This window comes from Bradysia coprophila, unplaced genomic scaffold, assembly GCF_014529535.1.
Source record: "Bradysia coprophila strain Holo2 unplaced genomic scaffold, BU_Bcop_v1 contig_232, whole genome shotgun sequence".
Lineage (NCBI taxonomy): Eukaryota > Metazoa > Arthropoda > Insecta > Diptera > Sciaridae > Bradysia > Bradysia coprophila.
This window is the reverse complement of record NW_023503493.1, coordinates 13,795,671-13,811,341: the sequence shown is the minus strand read 5'-3', so window position 1 is coordinate 13,811,341 and position 15,671 is coordinate 13,795,671. Positions and strand designations below refer to the sequence as shown.

General features: G+C 37.1%; 3 protein-coding genes across 6 annotated transcripts in view; 2 read left to right on the top strand and 1 right to left on the bottom strand.

The window, feature by feature from the left end:
- Positions 1 to 15,671, top strand: part of LOC119077216 (odorant receptor 43a-like) — a 456,342-nt gene that overhangs the window by 400,400 nt on the left and 40,271 nt on the right. The window lies entirely within an intron of this gene.
- The window catches only part of LOC119076842 (putative odorant receptor 71a), a 439,431-nt gene that overhangs the window by 399,153 nt on the left and 24,607 nt on the right, over positions 1 to 15,671 (top strand). The gene's annotated exons all lie outside the window — the stretch shown is intronic.
- Positions 3,895 to 12,910, bottom strand: LOC119076823 (glutamate--cysteine ligase). 4 transcript variants are annotated; one of them, XM_037183818.1, is made up of 7 exons: positions 12,172 to 12,910; positions 7,093 to 7,262; positions 5,965 to 6,076; positions 5,865 to 5,905; positions 5,362 to 5,805; positions 4,291 to 5,300; positions 3,895 to 4,219 (listed from the first exon to the last, which is right to left on the bottom strand). In XM_037183818.1, exons 2-7 carry the CDS (start codon positions 7,240 to 7,242, stop codon positions 4,054 to 4,056), a joined length of 1,923 nt encoding a protein of 640 aa, XP_037039713.1. In that variant the 5' UTR covers positions 7,243 to 7,262; positions 12,172 to 12,910; the 3' UTR covers positions 3,895 to 4,053. The 4 variants fall into 4 exon arrangements, with proteins under 4 accessions (XP_037039713.1, XP_037039712.1, XP_037039714.1 ...); XM_037183817.1 differs by having other exon boundaries at positions 12,629 to 12,910; XM_037183819.1 differs by having other exon boundaries at positions 12,736 to 12,910.

Genomic DNA, 15,671 nt, shown 5'->3' with positions numbered 1-15,671 from the left:
TAAACCGTATTGGAATGAAATTAAATTTGAAAAGAAAAATTTGGTTCACGGGTGGGGACCGAACCCACAACCTTCAACTTGCCGGGAGACAGTAAATGTTCGTATGTATGGAAAGCGACAGCGTTACATGTTGAGTATGTGTGTGTTGTAGAAAAGTTCGACAATTGATCAGCTTGTGTGCAACACACGATATGAGCTGTGACGTAGCATTTGAAAGAACGGTTCAAAATTAGAGTTGAAAAGAAGATGTCCACGGTGGCCCAATGGATAGAGCATCAGCCCGGCAAGTTGAAGGTTGTGGGTTCGGTCCCCACCCGTGAACCAAATTTTTCTTTTCAAATTTAATTTCATTCCAATACGGTTTACGATTTCCGAAATTATAAATTCACAACCAGATCCAAATCATCAGTGAAATAATGAAACATACCAAAACATCTTCAATGCCAGGCTCAACCCGTAATTCCCAACATTTATTATTTTCAATGCATATCAGTCTTACAGTTCCAACAAAATAACGAATTCTAAGAATTTAAAATTTTTTTCGCAATTCCGGTCCATAATCATCACCTTTCCATGCATCCATTTAATGTCGTTTTGAAGGTACTTATTTCACTGTATTCCCGGACACAGTGCAATATGAACTTTTTTTTCGCACGCAGTGCGATACCAACTTTTTTTCGCACGCTAAAGAATCTATTACCTTCAACGAAGGCTAAATTTTTATAAACGGCTATAGAGTCAAGGCTGTATACTTTGGGGAGGTCACGCAGATGCAGATACGCGGGTTACACACCACGTTTTATACAAAAAATTCACTACGCCATACAAATTTAATTTTGGTGAATTTGTTTGTATGGAAAAGGTGTGTTCCCGCATATCTAATAAAATGGCGGTCTGCGTGACCTCCCCAAAGTATACAGCCTTGTATAGAGTCACACAATTATACCGAACGTATTGTTGAAGCGTATATACTAAGCATTGACTACTCGATTTCATTCAACGCGTTACATCACATTGCAATGTGTATTATAATGCAGCCTTCTTGATCGTTCATGACCCAAAATCACATAAATTCTTGTCAGGTTTAAATTTTTATTCCTTAAAAGTATGTGGTCTAAAACTAGGATCCCATATGCTTGTGTTTCTGATCTTATATTAAAAATAATTTAATGAGTAAAGTCTGTTAAAATTAGAAGCTATACTGTATCTGTTCTTAATGATTAGGTCTCTCCTATAAAGTTACGCTAGAAATGTTAAAATTTGACGCCAATGTGATTTAGATATCTTTTTATCACAATTTCAAAAATGCAATGCGAAGATATGCATCTGAAAAAGTGAGAGAAATCAAAAATGGTGGTTTGATGAACTTTGCGAAGTGTTAAAAAAACTCAAATACTTTATCTACAGCTAGGGAAAAGCACTTATTAAACAAATAAAGTTTTCGTTTCTAGTTAACCTGTGATTTTTTTAGAAAACAAAATATATAGTCTAGATTAGCCAGACAACACAGCTGATGCTATTCGACACCCACCTTTGGGAGCCAGAAATAAATTTCGCGCGCGCGAAATTTATTTCTGGCTCCCAAAGGTGGGTGTCGAATAGCATCAGCTGTGTTGTCTGGCTAATCGACACTAGTGTCAATTAGCATCTACTGTGTTGTGTGGCTAATCGACACCGGATGCAAATAGCACGCACTGTGTTGTCTGGCTATTCGACACCGGTGTCAAATAGCATGCACTGTGTTGATTGGCTATTCGCATCCGGTGTCAAATAGCCACACAACACAGTGCATGCTATTTGACACCGGTGCCGAATAGCATCGGCCTTTAAAAAAAATTCGGAATCAGCTCCTATGAAATGTGTTTAAACATCAGCAGGGTAACTTTTTTTAAAGTGCAGTTTAGAGGTACATTTTGGTTTTTGAAAAATTCTCGTCCTGTCAGATTGACCTGCTTCGTCATTTATCGAGCGAAAGTGCTACCGACAAAAAACAATCAGTCTCCATTGATAATTAATCTCTATCAGGGTTTATTTCGGTAATGAAAAAATTGGTTTGACTGAAGTTATGGTCATGGGCTGTCCTTGTTTATCGACATTTTCTGGTTTTTCGACCAACTATTCCGAACTATTGGTCGGATGGTCTCAATATGGGTCTCCAAAATTACGAATAATTCTGGCTTTCAGGAAAAAAAAGTTTCTGAAAATCGGTTTTTAAGAACAGGCACAAGAACAAAATTTTAACAAGTGGCATCCACGACGCAGTAGTTCAATATTCTCATATAAATTCAGTTTTTTATGTTGGTAATGATACCACTGCGTTAGGGACGATTCATACCAAATAAAGGGCAAAATCTGTTGCTTTGCCTGTTCTTGGAGTTGACATCAATTGATGAACGAGGTTTCAAGGTATAATCAAGGCATGCATATTTATTACAATTACTGCGAGAATCGATGTTAAATTCAAATTGGATTCGATTTATAGATTAGGCAGAATAAATGTTCTACGATTTTGATGCCCGGAAAATTCTATATCGATTAAACGTGTTTCACATTAGTTAGCGGCCACAGGGTGCTTCCGAACACACAAAACGTAGTAGTGACACCAGTTCGGTTTAACGATTGTATTATAAATTTTCGTAATTAAAATTTTTTTTAGACTCACCCTGTGGATTGCTTTATGTAGTCTATTACATGATTGATCATAAAAACTAAGTTATGAGGGAACACCTAAATGAAAAATGTGAACATTTTGTGAAGGATAAAAATTTTTTACTCTAGGTGTCACTACTACATTTTGTGTGTTCGGAAGCACCCTGTGGCCGCTAACTAATGTGAAACACGTTTAATCGATATAGAATTTTCCGGGCATCAAAATCGTAGAACATTTATTCTGCCTAAAATCATTTTTTCAGGTTCAAAAATGAAAAAAACAGTGAAAAAATCGGTACTCGAAAATATTTTTTGACTTTGGTGACATTTTACAATCACCCTGTGATGTTTGAAAATTCGGAAAAAGTTCTATAATGTAGGAAATTTAATTCTCTATCGATTCCAATAATAATATGACTAGATATGTTTTTTTATCTGGTCGTAAAAACTCGAAAACGAAAGTGCTGCACCCTGTACTTCCCCCCCTCTTTTCTCGAAAACGATCAGGAATCCAGCCTGGCACCCGAGCTTTTCGTAATCAGGGCATCGAACTCTACCAGAAACCGTCAAGACATTTTGCGCCGCTCTAGTGGACACAGAATGTTCTGTGGCCCCTCGACTAATACGGACGTGATTGAATGGACAGTTTTTACTCACTGAAGGACATCCGGACTCTAAACAAATTTCGGCTTTCAATCAAGCAAACTATCTTGAAATATGGTCAAATAGGTCAGACTTCAAAGCTTAATCAAAAGTTATCCATACAATTTTATACTACAAGGCAGATGGTGTCTTCGCTTTAAAAGATTTTCTGACTTGTGGGTCGCTTACCATTTTACCGAATCTCCAGTGCTCCATTGTAAATTCTCATTGCTTACGGCTTGATCCTCGAGATCCTCGAGATCCTCGGAAAGTTAACTGTAAGATATAAAATCCATTCTCATTCATCCTTTTGCATCGTTCCAATACGCTATCTGGTACGGAGATTAGTAAAATTCGTTTTCGGTTAATAAAATCAATTTTATTTGATAACAAAATTTTCATTGAAAATTGAATGAAGAACAAGTTTGAAGTTTTTCTGTTTTGTTTTTCGTTTAATTTTATAAATATTCGTTTTGAATAGAAAGTATCAAAAATTTGCGGCACTCTACTTTAGGTCATATACGTCCCACCCATCCATATATATAGTTTTGTATGTCAATAAGAACAACACTGGTTAAAGTTTCTTTATTTAAAAATGTTTTGTTTTCTTCTCTCATAAAATTCTAGTAAATGCAATAAATTATACACCGCCAAGAACTACAACTAAACCATACTACGTATCAACGGTACGAATGTGTTAACAGAGAAATGTGCTTCAAACAGGATGCAGATCCAATGCCAAACTGTTTTTTGTTGAATGTTTCATGTGCACTTCAAATGCTTCACAATAGCTGGCGGAATGCTATCAGTAGTTCGGGTTGTGTTACATGTTCCCAACAATTCCGGACACGGAATATGACCTTCCTGAATGTCCTTGGCCTTCTTCAATAGATCATAATTGATGATTTCGCTAACGATGGAATCTTTCCTGTTAGGCAAGAGAAAACATGGGATTGAGTTCAACTCATTGCAACGACTTGGTCTGAACAGAAAACTTACTTGTATTCTGGGTGGGTCAACACCTCATTTCGAATCCACGAAGCCATGGTCAGCAATTTGCCGGACGCTCTCTGTTGAATCAATTTCAAGTATTGCCGGATCGTACAATGCGTGTCAGCATCCACGTCCATCGACGATAAGTAACTGTTTATCAACGGAACCAGTCCGGGGAACGATCCTTTCCCGTTGATAATTTGATCGATTGTCATCAATTCATACTCGGCGGATGCATCGCTATCGACACCATTCGTCGATTCTGCGCCATTTGTGTCGCCATTCGTTGTTGCCGATGGTGCTTTGCCAGTTATGTCCTTGCGAAACCAAAACTTTTGCGTACGAGCCGCGTCCCGTTGCTGTGCCCGTTGCATATTGTCGTCCACTTTGCTGATCGGAATCAAAAAGTTCAATTTGTACGACAGTATCACCCGTGTTAGCAGTACGATGAAGCACACGATGGCCGCATTCTCGAAATCGGTTAATTGTATTTCGCATGGACGAAATTCGACTCGCCAGCCGATCGTTGAGTTCGGTGGCGGTGGTTTGAATCGCATCGTTTGCCAATTTGTGCTCTGGATGTTCTCAAAGTGGTCAGTGTCCTCTTTGTCGTTTTGATTGACTTTTTCGCTGAACAGCGACACCGAATCCCGAATAAACAAATGAGCAATGTGTTGGGCCAACAAATGGTCAATGCCGCCGTCACGTAGTCGTTGATAGTTCGATTCGTCGTATATCAATGGAACATCGTTGTATCGTTCGCCGTCTGGTGATAGATACGAGTCGATCGAATCGTAACGCGACTTGTTGATGCGGAATTGATTTTCTTTCAGTGGCACTTCGCCACGTTCTTCTTTCGTGCGACAGTCTACCGACGCGCTGATCACTGACCATCGACAATCCGACTCAGTTAAGTAACCACGATGTATTGGCGATGCAGCTGAAAAGGCCAACATGATGGGACACAGTGGTGTCAATTGATCGTACAATATACGTGCTTCGGTTATGTTACAGGCCTGGCAGGGAATGCAATCGTTCAGTTAATTAGTCGGAAATCGGTTCCAGAAACTCTCTTACCTGAAACGTTAATTGTAGACAACAACAGCCCATACCGAAACCCATAGCATCCAAATGCACAGCATCTGGTTTATCAGCAGGACTGCCTTCAACGGGCAGTTGGGTGTTTTCATCTTTGAACACTTTCAAATTAATGTCCACCTTCTCTCCACGTCGCTGTCGTATGTTTCGTGTGAGTGTTTTGAATCTCGGATGACCGGGATAGATGGCTTCGTCGGGAAAGTAGAGTGACCTTGCCGACGAGTTTTCGTCATCTGGTGTTGTCAGGTACCGAGGATGAGTAAAGCCAATTGTGCCTAATCGCGGAAAACTGGTAATGGACATAACAGTTTCGCCAGGTGGCAGTAGTGCGGTTACTTCTTGACGCCGGTATCTCATATTCGCTTCGACGACGTTAAAATGTGCTAGTAGACCACCGTATGGCTTTCCAGGTGTTCCTTCCACCTAAAAATTAGATAAATTAGTCGAATGAACAATGTTTTAGGAACTAAGGTCATCGTTACCATATAAGCCCCGTATTCTGGACGCCATAGCGATTTGACGCCTGAAATTGACGAATGAATGCATACAATGTGATCTAGCGTTAAAGGACTTTATTCTTACCATTCGGATCGGCCATTTCTTTTTCGTTCAACTTTGCCAGAACATCCTCAGCCCGTAGTGATACCTGAGCCGTTTTATTTTCATCGTCAAACTTCACCAAGATATATTCGACCTGGAATTGTGGATTTTGTTACAATGAGGTAGCCACAAGATTTCAATGTCAGTCCGACTGTGTCAGTCGTCTGTTTTATTTAAGGCGTTACTGCAACGAAAAAGAGTGTCGAATCGACACTGCCAATAGGGTGGATCGATTTTAACGACTTGTAAATCCAGATCAAGCCAAATTCGTAGCTTCACGAGACTAACCTTTTCCGCACAGTTTGAACGAAATTTTGGGGTATCATGAACTTTGAAGGTACAGCTACTACAACAAACCATTTCTCTACATCTTTCATTAACCTTGGCTGGTTAGTGGAAGAGCAGCTCTACCCTTCAAAGTTTACGATACCCCGAAATTTCGTGTAAACTGCTCGAAAGCAGTCGAATTCGACAAAGTGATCATACACAAAGATTAAGCTGTGAATGAGACTAAAAGGGGCGATTTTCGAAGTTGTTAAAATTGATCAAACAAACTGCTCAAGTCACCCTCGATTATTTTGAGAGCTTAAAATGGTACAAAAATAGTGAAAATAGAAGAAGTAAGAGTCCTTCCGAGAAAGGCATTGTAAATGTGAACCCTTCTCCCGATTTACCGGGAAATGGTTGATGGTATTCGAATATTTTCTTGATGCATGTTCTCCACCTAACTTTAATTTTTATTTCTAAGTGACCACAACGAAGACATCAATAGATATTATTTTCAGAACATTCTGTGGAATTAAAAATTAAATTTCCTTCCACCGGACCTTATGCAATATATGACCATGAACGGGGGTAATTGACTACGTAATAAATCTACTACTCGTTTTGATTCCAGAACCGCGTATACCAGTCCCCACATACGTAATAAAAAATCATTTGCTTACAGTGAATCACATATAAACATACCCCCGGTACACAAACTCATCAAATAAATATTCCAACCAGTTTCGAAATGGAAAGTAACGTTACGCCGCGAAACAATATAGAATTTATAAACAAACGACGACCAGTCTACAATAAAACCAATAAATGACAGCCATAATTTACCTCGTCACCCCATTTAAGGATATCGCCTTGTCGGTCACGCAATCGTTCATACAAATGAATGAATTGTTCGATTCCATGTTGTTGAACATGCTTGGATAGTTTCTTTGTTTCTTCCCAACTTAGCGGACTGCCTTCGGTAAGTAGACCCATTTTTCTTCGTTGTTGTCGTTCTGAAAATGTTGGAAAATTGTATACAAATTGCTGTGTAACGGAAAATTGATCGAGTCAAGGTAATACAAATACTCCGTCGGTGTACCGACAACCTATAGGTACAATAGATGAAATCAAACGAATAACTGTGTACTGTAGGTATATGAGTGTGCACACGTGTAAGTAAATCCAAAATAAAGGCAAAAATTTCATTTTCGTATAGGTGTAGCATTCGTTCACGTGTGTGCTTGAACCGGTAAATAGTTAACACTAATTTGACTTATTCCATCAAAACTTTATCTAAATTACTTTCTGTTCCATTTTTTTAATCATGAAACGTACACAAACCGTCGTGATAAGAAGTATAATTATTTCGGAACAGATTTATGGAATTTCCTTACTTATTCCAAATTGATTATCGACAAAATAAGCAACTGACTGATGTTCCCCAGGTAAACAATTACGGAGGAAGCGATAAGAATTCATTGAGTCCCGATTAGACTTGATGAGTGTGGCGAGTAGAAAACATTTTGTTTGACATCCCCACAAATTCAGTGTTCCGTTAAATCATTTAAGGAGTCATTCATATAGTACGCACGTTGTTTTGGAGATATTGGTCACTATTTGAGTGACACCTAAAAAGTCTGATCCTCACTCGCTTAAGAGGTTCCGAGCCTACGCTGAAATTGTAGCCTACATTTCTGCGTTTCGAAATTTTTGATCGCTGATATCTTTTTACGAGAGCCCTTTTTGAAAAATGTACGACCACGTTTTCGAGTAAAAATATGTCAGCTTTGAATAAAAAATAAAATTGTCTGTGAAAGTTTCATGTGCTTTGAGAAAACTGTACCGATGCCCCAAATTTGCATCAAAGGTACACTTTTCTCAAAGCACATGGAACTTTCACAGACAATTTTATTTTTTATTCAAAGCTGACATATTTTTACTCGAAAACGTGGTCGTACATTTTTCAAAAAGGGCTCTCGTAAAAAGATATCAGCGATCAAAAATTTCGAAACGCAGAAATGTAGGCTACAATTTCAGCGTACGCTCGGAAGCTCTTAAATAATTCGGGTAGGAATCAAATTTAGAAACAAGAATCAGGAGTACCTCTCAAACCATTCCGCTGTTTTGACTGAAATTCCAAACAGGCAAACAACCAAATTTTGAAATTGGTTGAATTACAATAAATAGTTTCGTTGTGCACCTCCAGCTGGATTTCTTTCAGCTGATGTCTGCTTTATTGTTAGTACGATCTGTATTTATCGTTTTTTACCCGTTTCACACACGCTCATAAAGAGAACAACAAGATAAACACAAACTAAACAAACTTGTACAACGTTCACCAGCTGTTGTTAGATGTGCACAAAGAAATTATTTACTTCCAGTATTGTATTGCGAGAAATCGCGCAGTGCTCAGGGACCATATCCCAGCCTTTTGAAGTAGTTGCGAAAGTTGTTTCAAAAAATACTTTCCCTTTACGAATTTTGCAACTATTTTTGCGACTACTTCAGGCGACTCCTAGCATTCTGAAGTAGTTGCAAAAGTATTCGCAAAAAACATTTTCCTTTAACAAATTTTGCAACTTCTTTTGCAACTACTTCAGGCGGATGTAGCGTGAAAATGCGAATTTTCTTCCGTGCGTGACATGATGGCGAGTCTCAAAATGTAAGAAAAAAAAAGCTGACTGGATGATTTGGATGTCCCCTGACTTCTGGGTGCAACGAATACAATTGTAATTTAACAGGTGAAAATATTGATTTAGTCTTTTAGTCATGCTTTTAGTCAAATGACTATCCTCTAATGATAATAAGCATACGTTAATATACGAGCGTAGCCAACGATTTGTTAACAAAATATTTGGACCAGGAGCAATTAGCACTTAGAGTTGTTCTGATGGTGTTTATTCCGAAGAAATGGCATGAACAAATTTTTTACTTTAGAGTATCGGCGCTCAGAAAGCCTTAGAAAAATATCATAAGAAAATAATCATGAAAACTTAAAGTATTGGAAATTGGAAAATGATGAGAAAATCCGATAGGAAATGAGAAAATTGTATCTGGAATCGTTTACCAACAAAGTTTAAAATTATCTACGCCACGCGTTGAGTAAAAAACTTACATTTAAACTCGAATTAATTCCACTCTCTCTCTCTCTCTCTCTCTCTGAATCAATCATTTATAATCGATCAATGTAACCGCAATCAAGGTTAAAATCACGCTTAATCAAACATTTTCAATGTCAATATTTGACCAACTGTTTCGTTTTTATGTTAGGTCATCGTTACGTCTAACGAGTATATGTCGTTCAGCACAGACTATTTTCAAAACCTTTCTGCACTTCCCCTCAAAATTTAGATGGATGGCGGCGCAGTGCATTTTTCAATTGTGAATTATTTCTCGATCTGTCTATGTGAATCATTTATGTCGATAAGACATAGAACGAACCGGATCACAAATGTTGTTATCAGCACACCACCAAGACCTTCGATATTACGTATCGCAATGAGTTGACAAAACGAATCATCAAACACAAATTATTTCTAGAAGAACCAATGTAGTCAAGTAGCTTTTCATGACAAGAATTTTTTTGTGTTACGAAATTCGATATCGCGTTCATTTATTCAGAAACGTGAGAATGCATGGTCGAGCTGGATGTGTGCGTTATGTATAACATTTTAAACATATTTACTAATGACTGACCGACTATTTTTCGTGGTACAAATGACGAACTATTTTTAGAGGAATAGAAATTTCAATAGACGTTACTGTTGTTTCATATAAATTGAAAATGGGTTATGTTTAGAATGTCGTCGACAACAAGTTCGAGTTAGAATAATTTTGACGTCTGATAGTACCCAACTGCCGCCTTTATTCTTGATCTTTATGCGATAATTTTCCCAATAAATAAGCCTAAGGTGTCATTCTGTTAGAGAACTATCACAACGGATAATTAACAACCAACTCATTTTACCCGAGTTCCCACATCAGAACAACATCAGGATACATACAAGTCTATTTTATAGTATCGATATGTGGACTGAATGACTTGGATTGAAATTGTCGGTTCTTATCCCTGCACCAGAAGATTCCAGTTACCAAATTCGTTTTTTTAAATTAATTAGCGCAATGATACCAGGGGTCAAACAAGGAATTTTCTTATGATGCAAATTAATTGATCTTGAAAAATCTACAAAACGTTCTGTGTAAACTGATTGCGGATGTGTGCACGTTTCATATAAATATGCTTTGCAACAGAACTGAATCTGTTGTAAAATGAATTTATTTGCTTAGAAATAGCAAGAAGTTGGATGTTTACAAAATCAATTTTTTCGTTGATAAAGTAGAAAGTTTTTGATGATTTTGCAAAATCCACTGGATCACTCAAACTCAAAATATTTTTTATGGAAATTTAACTGAAACGAGCAACGCATATGTAACGATATAACGACGACAATCATTTTCATATAACGTCTTCCATTCGATCGTCATTGTTTTTGATTAAAAGGAGGAAGGTGTTTTTTCTACTCAAGTCAAGCCTATATATCGTTCAACATTTTCAACATTAAAATTACGTTTATCTTCGTTGAAAATGTGTATTTCAGTTATCGTTCTGTGTATTTTAGCACAACCTAAAGCTCAAACATCTTTGTATACAGTCAAATGCAAAGAAAATTCACTTGTTAGATAATAATGGGACATACAATAAGTTCATTACGCTTATCAGACAGAAATGTTGGAAAAAACAATCCGTGTAATGCCAAATCAGATTGAAATATTTTTATGCAATTCCGTTGCGAAAAGTGAACTTTTTCATGCAATTGCTTTAGGTGGTGGTTGTGTAGGAAACAGTTTTTATTACTCGATTTCGGCTTTTTATCAATCGTTTTGAATAAAGCTCGGAACAGGTCACGTTTACCTGAACCCGTTTTGACCTGAATGAACCTGATTCAGTCGATTTTTATCTGACCTGAAACAGATTTACATGAAGTTTTTTTCGGAAAATTTCAGTTTACCTGAAACCTGACCTGACTCGAACCTAGTTTCATTCAAATCTGTCAGGTCAGGTTTCAGGTAAACTGAAATTTTCAAAAAAAAAATTTCAGGTGTTTCAATGAAACTAGGTTCGAGTCAAGTCAGGCTTGTTTTCTAGAATTACCTAAACTGAAATGAAATTACAGCTGATACTGATATTTGAGTACCGTCTACCTCGGTTATCCTATTCCCAGCTTTAGTTTCAACCATTTAAACGTAAATAGTAATCCTTAACCAAAATTTGAACCCCTGTCACCAATACTGCATCGGCAATAGTGGTCTAGGTGCACATTTCCCACTTATCCTATCCTAAGACTAGATTTTTATCGAACAATACCTCTGTCTATGTTTTGCATTAAAAAAGGTATTTTACGCCATAAGATGTGTTCTGCAACACCCAGGATGTGTTGTTATTAAACTCGCTTCGCTCGTTTGATAACTTCACATCTAGTGACAAAAACAAACCCATTTCGCATCTTGTTGCATAAATAACTACTATTCGTATACCAATCAATTAAACCAACCAACACACTGAAATTAAAATATTCTCGGTTGAGAGTGTTGTCTAACTTAAAGTGCCGTTTGCACGATTCAATTGGAATTAATTCGCATAATACTAAGAGGAATTCCCTATGCTAATGGATCGAAACTTGCTAACAGAAACTATGTACTTGACTCGTATTTACACATCAACACAATGAATTCTATTGGTTTGTTTGGTACACATAGATAATCAATCAGCTAGATCAAGATCACTTTGCGTAGAAACATTATTTTTTAGAAAATTCTTTGTCGAAAAACGTTGTATGGAACGATGAATGGAAGACTAACACTAGATTATCATAATGTGACGAAATTCATTGAGAAGAAGAGGACCTTCAGTCGTATACTCACCTGTTAATCACTTCAATCAATTTCAGCTAAATTATGACAAATTCCCACAAAAGATTTTTCATTTAAATCGTTGCAAAGGAATCGAGAATGTGTTGCGCAATCACAAAATATTAAAATTCCGATAGTGACACCGCCAAACGACCACAACAAACAAAAAGTGGATTTAACAAAAAAATAATCCGTAACTCAATATACTCGAAGCAAAGAGCAAGTCACCGCATCATTTGGTTATTTGAAACACAAGACAGAACTTGATTAATGACTGACAGAAGTCATGACTTTATAATATCGATAGATGTGGCTATTATATTGTGACCCCTTCCTCCGTTTATTTCAAACAGAAGCAATATTCAAGGTGTTCCAATTCATATCTTATATTCGAGGAGAATAAAAAGTGCACACAGAACATACATACGATTCATACACCATATATTGTATAGGTCGCTTTATCTATTACCTTTAAATAATAAATATTTTCACTGCTTAAGTTCTTGAAGGAAACACACAAAAAAAATTCTTGAATAAAAATTGTTTCGTCACTTGATGTAAATTAAGTCACTTTGCCCTAGATTTATCTAGACTTTCTTATTCGGAAAAGTGGTAAAATATCTTGTCGTTGCACTACACTGTATTCCTAGTTATGGACAATATGTCTTAAGTATAAATTTTTCGACTTTAAGAACGCACAATTTTCAAATGATTCATAAACATGCCGTACACACACATTTATTTAAATGACATTTTTCTGCTAGGCGCAATGTGACAGAAGGTAACATCTGAGTATTTACATCAATCAAAATGTAGATGGCGCTCTTACATTTTTGAATTTCTTCTGGCTGTTCTACTACAACATGGAAATTCAAATTTGTTTGTATTATGTTCGTACCTTCGAAGTACTTTAAACCAGTGCCGCATCTACATAAAGATCAATTGGAACATGGTTGTTTTTTCTAAGAGTAATTATACCTCCTCTCTAGGCATAATTACTCTTAGGTTTCGATATTGTCAACCTATTCCAACGGTGGTCGATAACGTCAGTGGTTCCACATTGTTCGAAATTATTTTAGTGATACTTTTAACATCATCGGCGTTATCCAACTGTGAGGCTACAGGGCTATAGTTTTTCTGTTGACTGAGGAGAAAAAAAAATCGCCTCTACATATCAACATTAACATAACAAATAGTTATTTGTTAACCAAGGGGAGAAAATAGGAAATTTTGCTTTGCTCTGGCCGCAATTCACTCAAGGTGTAATTTCCTATTTTCTCCCCGAGGTGAACACAATAAATAGCGTGTTTTGGTATTCAGCCAATATGGCTGAATTCGTCATTTTAGGGGAGAACATGATTATTTTCTCAGCGTTCCTCAGAAAGACAACAAAACGTCATTTTCACACCGCATCAACCAAATAAGGATTTTCGCATTGCTAACATGAAGAGTTAACCCTTTGCGGCACTCTTTGGTGACGGGTTGGTGGGCAGAATCTGCGAGAAGTGTATCGTGGTGACTATTCGCAGGAATGTTTTCATTCAAAATAAAACAAATACAGATAGAGTGGACGAACTAACCACTAATTACATGCGACCACGAGCTCCAAAAATAAACCTAAACCCAATCTTCAAAACTTTTGGTCACTTCTTCAGCACTAAGGTTTGAAGAAGTGACCAAATTCCGGAAAGTAAACTCCCCAACTGCAATGTGTGATTCATTAGTAGATTATTCACCTCTGTCCACATGTTTATTTAATAAACATTTGGACAGAGGTGAATACGCTATTTTATCTACCGACGGCGAAATAATAGCACTTTTTCACTGCTGTTATTTCACCTAGATAAGAAAATTTCATTTCGGATAAAGCGTTACCAGCATTCATTTCATCATTCAATAGCTCATTTGATTTGATTAACGAAATACTTCCTGAATCAATTATAATCAATTACAACGATTTCGAGTACGCATTGAATCTTTGGAAAACTTTACATCCAATCGCCAAAGTCCCAGTAAACGGAAATTTGCAAGAGTTATGGGATCTGCCATTCATCCATGAGACTGTTGAATCGGTTTCAAAAACCTTAAGACTAGAGCAAGAATTTCAGCAGTAACACAAAAAGAATGAGGTGGTTGGTTACAAGCGCTTCCATCGCCACATTTGGGTACATTGTTGGATTTGGCTTCATTGAGAATTGGAGCACACATATGCCAACCGTACACTTGTATATGTGGATACCCTGTGGATTCATTTGGCACTCACGGGTTGTCTTGCATTAAAAAGACGGGCACGTTTTACCGACATATCCTCTTAAACGATCTAATTTTGAAAGGCTTGGTAACATCATGTTTTCCTTCTATTTTGGAACCGCCGGGTTTGATCCGTAAAGACAATAAACGACCGGATGGAATGACAATCACGCCTTGGATGAATGGAAAGAGTTTGGTATGGGACGCGACCTGTGTCGACACTATTGCTCCCAGTTATATAGACCCCAACAAAAATCTCTTCGAGAAAAGTGTGACGCAGTCTTTGAGGTACAATTTCTAAAATGAATGATATCGCTAGAGTTGACGCTTTCAGCTTCGTTATCGTTACGCAAAAATTAAATTTTCCACCCAATTAGTTCAAACACGCTGGCTTAGTTTTTCTCATCATCTACCAAATAATTTTGACTGTAAACAACCAAAATTTTACCAAAAAAATCTGCGTCGCAAAGTAGCAGATTATCAGGAACAGACCTGCAAGAAAATTTATCTGCCTCATGCGACGCAGATTTTTTTGGTAAAATTTTGGTTTTCTCGTCTCAAAAAATTTTCCTTTTTCGGAAGTTAGACTGCGTCAAGTCCTCCGCTATCTCTCCGGACATGATATATGTCATCGAAAAACGCTGGTGCAGCAGCTAACTTTGCTTGTACAAAGAAGGAACATTTATATGAAGAAATAATGAAGAATTACCATTTTTTACCATTTGCTGTAGAAACTTTCGGAACTTTTAGTGAACCAGCAAAATCATTTGTTAACAAATAAGCCCAATTGTAAATTCAGTCTGGAAATGTTCACGCAAAATATTTTTCATTTAAAAGATAAGTTTGGCGATTCAGCGTGGAAACGTCGCTGCAATTACAGGAACGATTCCTCAAAATTTAAAAATCAATGAAATTTTCTATTTAAACGGCTAATTGATAAATCTTCCTTGATCACCGATTGTACAAATTCATCATTGTAAATAAACACATCTGTAAAAATTTCGGGTGACTGAAATTGATTTGTTAACATTCAATCCCTGTATTCACTTTCTTCCCTTCCAAGGTGATGAAGAGTCAAATCATCATTCACATGCTATTGTGATACGAAAATAAATGGTCGTGGTGACCTCAATTTTGTTCGATTCTAGGATATTATTCTTCTACGAAATGTAACGTGGCCTTAATAGTAAAAAAGTTCGAAGGATCAGCTCAGATATCGTGGAACGGGTTTTCAGTGTCTACAGAGTTCTGAGATTCTGCGA

Coding starts and splice junctions, on each gene's coding strand:
- LOC119076823 (XM_037183818.1), bottom strand. CDS start 7,242: ATGGGTCTACTTACCGAAGGCAGTCCGCTAAGTTGGGAAGAAACAAAG. Junction 5,906..5,964: donor AGAAATGGCCGATCCGAATG/GTAAGAATAAAG, acceptor CGTCAATTTCAG/GCGTCAAATCGCTATGGCGT. Junction 4,220..4,290: donor TTGACCCACCCAGAATACAA/GTAAGTTTTCTG, acceptor CTTGCCTAACAG/GAAAGATTCCATCGTTAGCG.